The sequence below is a fragment of the Bos javanicus genome, chromosome 22 (assembly GCF_032452875.1).
Source record: "Bos javanicus breed banteng chromosome 22, ARS-OSU_banteng_1.0, whole genome shotgun sequence".
Taxonomy (NCBI): Eukaryota; Metazoa; Chordata; class Mammalia; order Artiodactyla; family Bovidae; genus Bos; species Bos javanicus.
In genome coordinates this window covers 9,718,401-9,731,577 of record NC_083889.1, presented here as the reverse complement: position 1 = coordinate 9,731,577, position 13,177 = coordinate 9,718,401, and the positions used below count along the sequence as shown (strand labels likewise).

Here is a 13,177-nt window from a genome sequence, read left to right as displayed (position 1 = left end):
CTCCGCATTGGGCAGGAGATTGATCTTTGGTTTCCTCATCTAGCAAAACTGAGTGTTTAACTTCCACTTCCATTTCTGTCAGTGCTATTTAAATCTCATGATGACTGATGAGCTGAGTTTAAGATAAAGTCCACGTGAGGTTTACCTTAAATACTAATGAAAAAAAAAAAAAAAAGAATCAAGTTTAAAAACTTCTAAAGACCTCCACCATTTCCTCCTGCAAGAAATCCCAACTTTCCTATCACAAGGCAGGGTGGAGTTTCACCAGCCCAGCACAGAGATGTGAGCAGAGCAGAAGTAAATTAGGTAAGCCTGCAAAAGCCCCACAAAAGCTGCAGGGGGTTTTGCAATACGATGTAAGCGTGTTAAGACTTTCATTGTTTCCTTTTGAACTACAGTTTTAAAAGTAAAACACTGTCACGGAAAACGCTCTATGAAATAGGTTTTATCCAAAATGCCTCATTTAGCAGATGGTTGGGAGCAGGAGAACATGGGAGAGGAAAAGGATTTAAAAAGTAGAAGTGAGAGGCATCTCCAAAATCGTCAGAATCCACCTCAAATGACCCACAGGAGTTAGAATCTAGGCTAATGTAAGATTCCAGCAAGTTTCGTGTTCTTTTCCCCCCTTTCTTCTCTGAAGCCATCCATGTTCTCTTCCTATTATTCTATTTTTTTAAGTTTTTTTTTTAATTTTTAATTAGAGGATAACTGTTTTACAATATTGTGTTAGTTTATTTTCATGACAATCAAGAATACAGAATCTTCTGCTCTATCAGGAAAGCAGACCACTGGACTGTCCCTTGTAAAGCAGTTAGCTTCATGATTTTTATACCTAGACCTAAAGTCATATTACTGCCACTAAGCAACAGGGCTGAAAGCCTGGTGTGTGAGAGACACGGCAGGAGCTTATAGAAGACCTTACCCAAACTCCAGTGGTCAAAGGGCCTTTCCCTTCCAGACTATGGAATGGAATTTCTGTGGAATGCTTCCAGCTTCTTTTAGGGAAGGAAGCACTTCTTGTTGATTTGGGAAAGGAACCAACATGCTCCATACAGCTATAGACCTTCCTCCATCCTTAGACTTCAGGGGTATGGGGTTGGGGGTGGGGGCAACCTTTGTCTTGAGATTCATTTCAGGACTTTAGGAAGTCTTATAGTTGAGAGTTGTGAAGCTCCACCTCTCAGCAACAGACAGAATGAGCAAATAAAAAACCAGCAAAATTATAGAAGATCTGAACAACAAAATAAATAGGATTTGATTGAAATGTATAAAACATTCCACCTAACAACAACAGAATACCCATTTTTTTCAAGTGTTTAAAGGAGCATTCACCAAGAGAGACCATATCCTGGGCTATAAAACCAACCTCAACAATTTTATAAAAACTGAAATCAATTACAGTTTTTGGCAATAATGAAATAAGTCTAGAATCAATAACAGAAATACAACAGGGAAATCTCCAAACACTTGCACATTAAACAACACACTTCTAAATAAACCATGGGTCAAAGAGGAAATCTCCAAGAAAAGAAAAAAATACATATAAATGAATGAAAATATGACATATAAAAATATGGGGGGACACAGCCAAAGTAGAGTTGACAATGAAACTTAGACCATTAAAACCTTACATTAGAAAAGAGCAAAGGTTTTAAATCAATAATCCAACTTCCTACCTCAAAAAACTATAAAAAGTAGAGCAAAATAGGGCTAAAATAAGCAAAAGGAAGAAAATAAGAGCAGAAACCAATAAAATTGAAAATAAAAAATAGAAAAAATTAATGAAACAAAGAGGCAGTTCTTTGATAAGATCAACAAAATCGATAAATTTAGCAAGACTGTCTGATTTTTGAGACCCCGTGGACGGTAGCCTGCCTGCCAGGCTCCTCTGTTCATGGAATTTTCCAGGCAAGAATACTGGAGTGGGTTGCCATTTCCTCCTCCAGGGGATCTTCCAGACTCAGGAATTGAACGCAAGTCTTCTGCATTGCATGTAGACTCTTTCTCAGTGGAGCCACCAGGGAAGCTCTTATGAAAATTAAGAGAATTTAAAAATTATCATTATCAAGGTGGAACAAGACATCACAACATATTCTGCAGCTATTATAAAAATAATAAAGGAGGGACTTCCCCTGTGGTTCAGTGGTTAAGAATCTGCCTTGCAATGCAGAGGATGCGGGTTCAATCCCTGGTTGGAAGCTGAGATCCCACATGCCACAGGACAACGGTGGGCCACATCCACGGAACCGGCACAGACACCTAGAGATGCCCACATGCCACCACAAAGAACCCCCGAGTGGCAACAAAGACCCAGTGCAGCCAAAAAACAAAAAACGAAAGAAAAACAAAGGAATAGGAAAGAACTACTGACAACTTTATAGCCATAGATTCTACAGCTTAGAAGAAATGGGCCAATTCCTCAGCAACCACAAACTACCAAAGCTCAGCAAAGATAAAATGGTAATTGGAAGAGTCTTATAACCATAATGAATTTATAATGAAAAAGTTCCACACATTATTTTCAAATAAAAAGAAAACAAAATATTTCTCATTCCGCAAATTCCCAGGCTCTGACAGTTTCACTGGAGAATTCTAACCAACATTTAAAGATTTAGCACCAGCTTGACACATTTGGACCAGAAAACAGAAGAGCAGGAAACACTTTCTAATTTATTTTATGAAACCAGCAGTACACTCTAATACCAAAATTAGGATGTATTCATTCCCAAATGCCTAGTTAGGAAGGTATATGGGGCTTTATAAGCTCATTTTTGTTGCTTTTAGGACATGCCCAAGATCTTGGAGAACCAAGAATGAAGCTATATATACATATATTTTGCTTTTTAAGTCAACTAAAAAGGGAATTTGGAATTGGAGACATGATCTAAAAGGAACTCTTATTTGTTTCCTTCCCAATGTGTGATTCCTATGCAGATGTCTCAGCTGCTCTCTGCCATTTGTTCCTGACCAGCTCTGCAAAATAACATGGAAGCCCACGTGAGTTGGGAGGCAAGAGTCCAGGTTTTCAAGTTGTTCTGCTGTTAGGCCAACTTGTGTACTTAGAGAATTAGTTATGTGTTATCTGCCTTGGTAACATGCTGGCTTAGTTACCAGCATGTTAATTTCTATAGGATCATCCACACCAGGAAGTAAAGGCAAAACTAGTAAGTATATTTATGCTGTTATGATAAAAATTGGTTAACACGCAGGCTTAGGAGGCTCTCTCTAAGAGAGTCCACCGACACAGCGGCTACCCCAAATAACTCGCCATGTCCCTTTCGGAAGTCACTGTTGGTGCCGCTAAGCTCGGCTAAAAGCTTCCCAGCTGTAGGGTCCCAGAGCCCCTTCTACCATCACGGAGCCATCGCTGAGCTGTGTTCCTTGGGTTTTATTAGCAGAGGTGATTCTCAGGGAGATGACCAGCTGCCCTCCCAAACACTCAGTAAATTCAGGAGAGGTGGAAAACGCTGGGGAATGTTAGGCCTGACGTCAGGGGTCGTGCTCCCTGAACTAGGAGCTTAGGGCCCGCATGTGCACACTATGTTATCAATTTCAAGGATGATGCCGTGCACGTATCATTTTGGCGTTTCTCATCTCCCCACCCCCCACAGACACTGCCACTCACTTCCTTGACACCTGAAGCACCAGCTGCTATTTTGAGCAAGAATCTGACTTAGAATGCCTTCTTCTAATTATGTGTCATTATCTCACCCTGGGGCGGCAGTTCCCTAGTGACGTGGAGCCATGGGACATGTCAGACCCACTGGGTTGTCATAAATGCTACCAGTTAGGTCTCCCTGAGATGGGGAGAGTGGTTTCTGCATCCCCAAATTCTCCCACAGTGTTTAAAAAAGAAGAAGCAAAGGCCAGATGGATTCTCCTTTGTGCTGACATGCATCAGTGAAGGCAGTGGGGAGTCTGAGGTTTGCTCTAAAAATCTTATTCTGTTACCTAGTTAATACATTCATCCAACTTATTCAGCCCCTCACACAGACCCAGAGCCAGTGCAACTGGCTCCAGCCCTGGATCTGCATTCTTGTATGTGAACTATACACCAACAGAGGACTAACATATCCTTCAGAAAACTCTCAAACAGTGGCACTCAACTAAAATTTTAAAACTTCTTATAATTAGATATTGACATCTTTCTTCTTTTAAGGGCATCAGTAACCAAAAAGGAAACTTTGCTATAGTTTCTGGCCAAGAGCTAGATTATAAATTAATTCTTTGATAAACATGAGCAGACAAAAAAAAAAAAAAAAAAAGACGGTTCAGAATGCAAACAACACTAGAGACTGTTATCTAAATTGACAGCACAGTTACCACCAGCTTGAAAGAGATAACATTTTCCAACAAGGAGAGAAAATATGGCCAAACACCTATCTTAAAATAACTAATAATTAGAAATCCTTTAGTGCTCTCATTACGGCAAAAGTGTCAATTCAGAGGTCGAAATATATTCTTTCCGAAACTGACACAGGGTTGAAAACAAGGCAAAGTCTGGTTGCCTGCTATACACGTCCTATCTTCTCCCACAGACGTTAAGTAGGTCTTGAGATGAACTAAAGAACAGATAGCCACTCCCAACACAGTTAATAAATGATCCCTCCCAACTGACAAAATGCCAGCCCCACCAGCATGAGTATTCTTAGGTGGGGATTTGCACTCATCCTTGGAAAGGATGGTGCTTTTGGTTACAATGTACAAAAGCTGTGTTTTTCCTGTATATTTCCCACCCCCACGTCTCACACATTACAGAGGCACATACACAGATCCAGTGTGGAAGTCGGACGACAGATGGGAACACGTGCTCTAACGTATCGCCCTACTCACGGAAGGCAGGGGCCCCCGGCCAGGGGGTCTTCAGCAGGACCATCGGCGGCTCCCCCCACTGTGTGGGCAGCGGGAGGGACACCCGTGCGTCCCCACCGCAGGTCCCTCGCGCCTGCCGGCTTCCTGCTGCTGTTGGGGTGGCGGCGTCCCGTCAGGAGTGTGACACAGTAGGGAAAGAGACCGGTTCACTGTGAGACCTGCTACTCACTCTCGGACAGTGCCTCGGCCCCCCTTCCCACTGCACAGCGGCTGCCGCAGGCGGTGAATGGCCCTCCAGACTGTGAGCCCAGGTCCGAGTCCCATGGGGACACAGGCTGAGGTGTCAGTGACCTTCTTCTCAAGACACTGCCTTTTTTTATGGTGCTACAGAAACATCCTAACATGGTCCCCTAGCCTTAGGAACAGGGGAAGACGGGTGGGGGAAGAGTATGAACTAGGAAGATGGGGAGGTGGTTGGCTCTCAGCTTTCAGAGGAAACTAAGAGGGTCCCCAAGTCAGTTATATAGACTGTGTTTCGCATGCGTGCTGGGGAGGCCGGGTAACGTGAGTTTCACCTCGTGGGACCTGTCACTTATCCACACAGAGTTAATCAAAATGCTCCGTTATCTTTCCCGGGGAAGGGAAATGAGCTGATTTGAACTGTGAAGCTTGGATGCTCATCCAAAGAGGACAGCTGAGAGATGTATGTGCAAAATAACTCATCTGGAGGAGGAAATGGGCAACAGATTCCAAGTACCTGCTGGCTGCGCCGTCGGCGGTATCTGCTGGCCCCTCTGAGCACTGAACTGAACCGAGGCCATGGGCCGGTACTGCTGCGTGGTTGAGGTAGGGTACTGACCAGACGGATAATAATACACAGGCATCTGGGGAAGGAAGGGGACAATGGCAGGACATGAGGGCTGCAAACGGAGTAATGTTTTTACACATAAAATACATTGTCATCTTATGACATAATGTGAATACAGTAAATTGCAAAGATGGCCACCCGGCCTACATGCATATGCATGGAGTGAGTGAAAGTCGCTCAGTTGTGTCCAACTCTGTGAGCCTATGGACTGTAGCTTGCCAGACTCCTCTGTCCATGGAACTCTCCGGGCCAGAATGCTGTTCCCTTCTCCAGGGGATCGTCCCAATCCAGGGATCAAACTCAGATCTCCTGCACGGCAGGAGGCTTCTTTACCATCTAAACCACCAGAGAATCCCAAGAATGCTGGAGTGGGTAGCCAATCCCTTCTTCAGGGGATCTTCCCAACTCAGGAATCTAACCGGGGTCTCCTGTATTGCAGGTGGATTCTTTACCGGCTGAGCTGCCAGGGAAGCCCATGTATGTGTCACCAATGCCATGACACAGGAATGATGATTTCTGAGGCTTGTATGCCTGATCCTTAAGAAGACTTGCAGCTTTCACTCTTTCAGGAGAGAACCTAGCCACTAGGAGAAGAAGTCCAGACTGCCCAGCTGGAGAAAGAGGCCATGTGGAGGCCAGAGGCTGCCCAGCCAAGATCCCAATGCTCTGACTTAAGAGTGAGGCCCCACGTGACCTTCCAGTTCCAGTAAAGCTGCCTGGGACAGCACCACGTGGTGAAGGGGCGGGCCATCCCCACGGAGTTCCGCCACAAATTGCCGACCTGGCTGTGAGCTAGACAATGCCTGTTGTTTTAAAGTGCTGAATTTCGTATTTTTTTAAATGCAAGAAGAGTGAATGAAACAGTCAACAATGACAACACTTTTTTAGGGTAGTTTTAAATGTGATTGGGCTTCCCTGGTGGCTCAGCTGGTAAAGAATCTGCCTGCAGTGAGAGACCTGGGTTCGATCCCTGGGTTGGGAAGATCCCTTGGAGAAGGGAATGGCAACCCACTCCAGTATTTTGGCCTGGAGAATTCCATGGTCAGAGGAACCTGGTGGGCTACAGTCCATGGGGTCGCAAAGAGTCGGACATGACTGAGTGATTTTCACTTCACGTAAATGTGATCATCTAACTTGAATCGTTTTTCTAATGGAAACACAAGTAAGTCATGAAATCTAATCTCCAGCCTAAAAGGATCAGAGGATGAAATCATGAAATAAGGGCAGGTCCAGCAGAGCACTTATTAGAGTGGCACATAGCCAGTATCTCCCCTCCGAAAAAAAAAAAAAAAAAGAATATTCAATCTAAAAAGGAATATAGGTTAAAAAAGAATATTCAGTCTAGAAAGGGATATAGGTCAAAATTATTGTTTATGTCACCTTCTGTCACTTTCTCCTGACTGGGAATGACTGAAAATATTCTAATTACTTCCAGTAAGATTCAAATCAAATATCTACTGACCTGGAAAGATTTCTTGCCTGTCTCAGGTCATTTATATGAAGGCTCTTTTCTTATTAATCAATTACCTTTTATTTCTAGGCCTCTGACTTTTCTTCTATCAACTTCTTTAAAATGTAAGCAGAGGCATGCCAATTCACAGCTTACAAGGTTTATCTGTTTGGAATAAAGTGAGGAGCCACCTGCTTGAGCATGGAGAGTTTTATGGCTTGCCCTCTTTGCCTTGTCCATGCATATTTGCTTCACTCTTCTGGTGGGTTGGGTATTCATGGCAAGTCAGACAAAACTGACCTTTATAGTTATTAAATAGGTTCATTTTTCTGCATAAATTGAGCATATTTTCATATATGCCCACAGACCATACCGCATGTTCTTTTCATTATTATACATCATCGAGTCATTGAGTTTTAAAATGTTTAATAACTTGAAAATCACTGTGGGATATATCCTATACCTTTACCTGTGGTTCTTTTACAAAGAAGTTCAGAGATGTTCAGACTGGTCATGAACATGTGTTTTCTGGTTTTTTCCCCCTTCCCTCTCTCTATTTTTAAATCTATTAAAGAGAGAATGAGAGCATTTCCATTGCAGATACACCAGTGCTCTGGGTTGTCTTTGCTCTAATATTTGCTCTAGTATCTTTGCTCACTAAAACTGGAATTCCTTCAATCAAGCAAGTACATCTTTTTTTAAAAAAGGCTTCAACTGAATATTCTGCCAAGTCTTCTCTTTCCCAATAATTAAATATTCTTAAAATCATTAATATATTAGTGAGGCCTGTTCTCCTGTAACTTAAAATGATTTTCCACATCTCCTTAAACCCGACCCTGATAGCTCAGTTGGTAAAGAATCTGCCTGCAATGCAGGAGACCCCGGTTTGATTCCTGGGTCAGGAAGATCCACTGGAGAAGGGATAGGCTACCCACTCCAGTATTCTTGGGTGGCTCCAGTATTCTGGAGAATACGGGTGAATACTCCAGTATTCCCTGTTGGCTCAGCTGGGAATCTACCTGCAAGGTGAGAGACCTGGGTTTGATCCCTGGGTTGGGAAGATCCCCTGGAGAAGGGGAAGGCTACCCACTCCATTATTCTGGCCTGGAGAATTCCATGGACTATAAAGTCCATGGGGTCACAGAGTCAGACACGACTGAGCCACTTTCACTTTAAACCCCACCAGTGACACCACTACATTGCAGAGAAGGCAGCTAGAGGTGACTATAATTATCACTCAAGATAAAATGAATGACTGGGTGAAAATCACTTCATGGCGGAGGATTCTGCATGGCTGCAAAAGCAAATAATTTATTCAAGATGTTAAGGCAATGCCACACATGATACAAAGGTAACACTGTACTTGAAACAGCTCCTCCAATGAGATATTTCATAATTAGCATGGAATTTGCTTGGGCTATGCATGCCTTGAAAATGGACCAGAAAACGCCTCAGTGCATTTTACATCTTGACAGTAATCACTTGAAATATTCAGCAAGGGATGCCCAGGAGAGCCCCAGAGATGTTTGGTGGTAAAGAGTAACACATAATCAGTCTTTGAGAAGACAGTAAAAATCAGTGATCTGTGGTGTCTTACATGCTCAAGTCAATTAAATATGATTAATGGCTACCTATGGGCGGGTGTGGGAGGCCGTAGCCCCCAGGGGAGAGGAGAGTACAGTGGAGGGGGCTTAGCTTCCTTCTTTATATTCTGAGAGGAGCCCCCGATTAGCTCCAGAAAGATGCTTATGAATGGATAAGAAAGGAAACATGTCTCCAGAGCAGCAGCAGGAGAGATGCAAGGCCCCCAGGGGCTGACTTCCCTGCTTCCTTCCCCAGGGCTTTCCTGCCCGGAGCCATCACCATAGTGAGCCTCATCCTGCAGGAGGTGATGCTCTGCCATGGCCTCTGCACCAGCGGCCTAGACAGTGGGCCATTCCCTCTGGTCCTGGGGACACAGGTCCGCTTCACCCAACTTCCTTTCTGAGCCCCATAAGCACAGCTGGTGGACAGGACAGACCAGGACCTGTAGGCTGGGAGTATCAGCATGCCCCAGAAGCCCGAGGTGGGAAGAGTTGGCGATATTCTACACGGAAACCGAACTCAAGGTGTTCTGGCTCTACCAGCTCTGGGTCCCACTCACCTGTGTGGGTGGAGGCTGATGCACGAATCCCTGTGGCGAGGCAGGGGGTTGGAGGACTTGCTGGGAGCCAGAGAAGCTCCCTGTGGGAAGCTGCTGACCCGTGGAAGCAATGACGTAGCTTGGCTGCTGGGTGGGCTGAGGCAGGAGGGACGGCGGGTAGACGGGACCGGCAGGGGGCTCAGGAGTCTCCCCAGAGGACTGCCGGCTCAGGGTCATCTGGCCGAACTGCGTGGCCACATCCTCTCTCTGCAAGCCATTGAGAGAAACCGGGACATCAGCAAGGCTGGCTGAGGAATGGCAGGGGCACACAGAAGCAGACGCAGGACACAGGCTTGTCCTTACCAGAGACAGAGGGGGCACGATTTGGGAAAAAATAAATGAAAGGAACTCTCTGTCCAAAACAAGAGAACGTAACAAGGGAAAATAGATTTTAAACTCAGAGATGGTCAATAGGTTGACCTGTATTTCTTTCTTTCAATGGAAACAAATGATTATTTTTTCACTGTGGGCTCAAGATCCTCAGAATAACAGTAGAATGAAAAGGACTTGGTGGTCTATCCTAGAGGGTCATCTGGTCTACCAACAATAGCCCACAGGCTCTGCCTACTGGAGAGAGACAAGAGGGACTTGTACTGCCCTTGGCTGCTGCAAAAATGGAACCAGGGCTAGAGTCATCAGCAGGCTGGGTGGAATTCCACTTGTAAAGGAGTATTTATTCACTGCCTGGCCTAAAGTTAAGAGAGAATGCTCACTCTCATTGTCCAAAAGGACCTAGTACATTGAGGGGAAATGAGAGGGCTCTGGAGGACTGGGATACTAGGGGAACATCTCTATCAGGAGCAGCAGGTGATGTCAGTTACCATCTAGATATTGACTTTAAGTTATTTGCGAACCCTCACACCAAACTCATGTGTCTCTCTCCCCCTGACTTCTAACTCAGAGGACATCCAATTCCTGCTTAGCTTGTACATGCCTTTTTATATTTTTTTGGCCGTGCATCATGGCACATGGGATCTTAGTTCCTCGACCAGGGATGGAAACCCTGACCCCTGCAGGGGAAGCACAGAGGTCTTAACCGCTGGACTACCAGGAAAGGTCCCAAGCTGGCAAACTCTTAAAAAGGGTATCAGACTGCAGGAGCATTAAACATAGGACAGATGACAGAAAGGAAAGCATTCTTTCTGGAGAGGAGTGGCAATGTTCTGGAATGAGACATTCACACACCACGTTCCCGCTGACAGTCAGCTCAGGGCCCCCCACCCAGCATCAGTCCACCCAGCAATAGTAAAACCAGAGAACACGCTCTCCCAGGAGAAACATCATCCCCACAAGATACAGTACCAGGGGGAACTGCGGCGTTGGCGACACAGGCAGGAGATGCTGGGGAGGAAAAGACACAGCTGGGTATTGCACGGACTGGGAGGAAGCCTGCAGCCCCTGGACAGATTGGAGGAAAGAGAAAGCTGATCAGGTTAACAGGTGAGTGCTGGGGGTTGCAATCCCACTTGCCTCTGAAGCACACCACCATCCCGCACAGGCAGTCTTGGTTCAGTGCATCTGGAGAGGGGGCCAGCCACTGATGGGAAGACAGAGCCAGGCAGGCTGGCACCAGCCAGCCTTGGGGAAGGCTTGCTGCCCAGATAAGAAATCATGTGTGTGAAACGTCTGAAATAACTGTAAAGCACTACAGAATTTAAAGAATTTCATTTAGTTTTTTTAAGAAATATTGTGAGACTTTTCATGTTGCTGTTGGTGGTCAGATTCCCTGGCTCTAAAAATATAGTCCAAAGGCTAAGAGTTGCCAGGGTGAAAAATTTTCCTAAGAAGCAAGAAAAAAACAAAAGAAAACTGAGGTTCACCTTGGCAACTTCCCTGGACACCTCAGGTTTCTGTGGCTATTTCCACGTGTTGCCCTAAAACAGGAGGGGAGCCCTACGTCTGTCCAAGGCGCAGGTGAACAGCCAGGCCACCTTGGAATGAGCTGGTTTCTGTTCTTCCCGTTGGTAAGACATTTCATATTGTGTCTTTGCAAACACGCGCACTGCTCTGCATTGGGAATGATGACAACGGGCTGAATGGGATTGAGTTCTGTCCCCAAGTCAGGCTCCTTGATCATACAAGCAGCGTTTGTCATTCCTGTTCCAAGCACCACGCCTCAGCATGCAAGTCACTGGATGGGGTGGGTGCTCAGATCTATCAACACTTAAGGATCCAGGTGAAGTCCCATTAGCCTATCAGCCAGGGCTCTCAGTGGCCAGCTTTTATGATGGAGTTGAGTGGACAGGGGTGGTATCCATGGGAAATAGCCCCCTTCCTGACGCGTCACATGTCTGAGGCTGGCGTGACCTCCATCTCTGTGCGCCTCCCCTCCAGGTCTTCCCACCAGCTCTTACCTGAGTGACCAGGGGGCTGGCCATTTGTGGCTGGGCTGGCTGGACCTGCTGTTGGGGTTGCGGGGAGGGCTGCTGCTGGGGCTGTGGCTGGGCCTGCCCCACCATTGCACTACGCAGGGGCTGCTGGCTGGCTGGGGGGTTGTAGATGGCGGGGGTCCCATCAGGATTCACGAAGGGCTGGCCTGCAATGGGACCATACCTTGGTCAAGGAAAACGTCTCAAGCCCTCTTTGGACACAAAGAACCCCTCTGAGAGATGTTCAAAATGGAACCTGAAGACAAGGGCCAGTGGAACCCCGGGATACCAGAACCTTCACCAGGGCGAAGACTTGACAGTTTAAGACTCATCTGGTTGAGCAAAATAACGGTATAATAAGCCCAGAGCAATTTAAGATACTGCAAATAAAGCCACCACCTTCAGGGTGATTCGCCAAAGCTAGGAGTACTTGTGCGTAGCAGCACCCGGAGAAGGAGGCCCATGGAGCCCTGGGTGTGCTATCCTGTACCTCGCAGCCACCAGCGAGGTAACTTACACTGAGATTAGGGCTGTTTTGCATTGACAGCTCCGCGGCATTCAGTGACTCATTATTTACCAGTACGTTTGCTTTGCTTCCACTGGGCTGCTCACCAACTCAGAATCATTATCTGTTCCACAAATATATGTACAACCGGAATATACAACACGCATTCATTCACTTCTCTAAGTAGACAGCAGCCGGGGAGGGGACTGAGATTTTGAAGGCGGTGCATAATAAATCCATCACAGAACCATCTGGTCACGGGGAAGCAAATACACATTGTCTTGTCCTGTGAAATACTGGCGTGGTTCACTGTTATTGCTCCTGCCATTTGAGGAGTGTTTTATAGTTTACAAAATAGTATCACTGGGACCTCATTGGGCCTCCGAGGAAGAAAGGTGTCATTGTGTTGTGTTTCTGAAGAGGAAAGACAGGGCCACTAGGAAGGTTACAGGAATGAGGGGCTGAAAGGAGAAGGGTAAGGAGAAGCAAATGAAAGAGAGGGGATAAGAGGAAAAGGGAGGTGAGGGAGAGAAGAAATGGGTTTCCAATATGGCAGGTGCAGCAACAAGCATCTCACACCCAGGGTCTTCTCTTCCAAGAATCCCACAGATGTGCAATCTCATTCCACTCTATTATTTTTTATTCATTTGGCCATGCCACGTGGCTTGTGGGATCTTAGTTCCCTGACCAGGGATCGAACCTGTGCCCCCTGCAGTGGGAGTTCTAACAACTTAACCTCCAGGGAAGACCCTCATTGCACTTTTAGAGACAAGATAATCAGGGTTCGGAGGGCCCAAGCAACTTATTCAGAAATAAATGAAGCAGTAAGTGAGACAAGCAATGACTCTGGTCCATTCACCTCCCATCACACCAAACAACTTTGGTGAATTACCCAAGTTTGCATGATGAATACATGGGACAATGAATGAGGTTCCATGAAAAAAAAAAAATCCAACCATAACTGAAAACTGTTCATTAACACGTGAGAAGT

At 45.7% G+C, this 13,177-nt stretch overlaps 1 protein-coding gene across 19 annotated transcripts in view; it reads right to left on the bottom strand.

The window, feature by feature from the left end:
* The window catches only part of ARPP21 (cAMP regulated phosphoprotein 21), a 164,293-nt gene that overhangs the window by 48,291 nt on the left and 102,825 nt on the right, over positions 1-13,177 (bottom strand). For all 19 annotated transcript variants that reach the window (XM_061395814.1, XM_061395825.1, XM_061395812.1 and 16 more), the window contains 4 exons: positions 11,667-11,848; positions 10,615-10,710; positions 9,274-9,519; positions 5,570-5,696 (listed from right to left, as the gene is read on the bottom strand). In XM_061395814.1, coding sequence (XP_061251798.1) covers positions 5,570-5,696; positions 9,274-9,519; positions 10,615-10,710; positions 11,667-11,848 — 651 coding nt within the window. The remainder of the gene's footprint in view (positions 1-5,569; positions 5,697-9,273; positions 9,520-10,614; positions 10,711-11,666; positions 11,849-13,177) is intronic.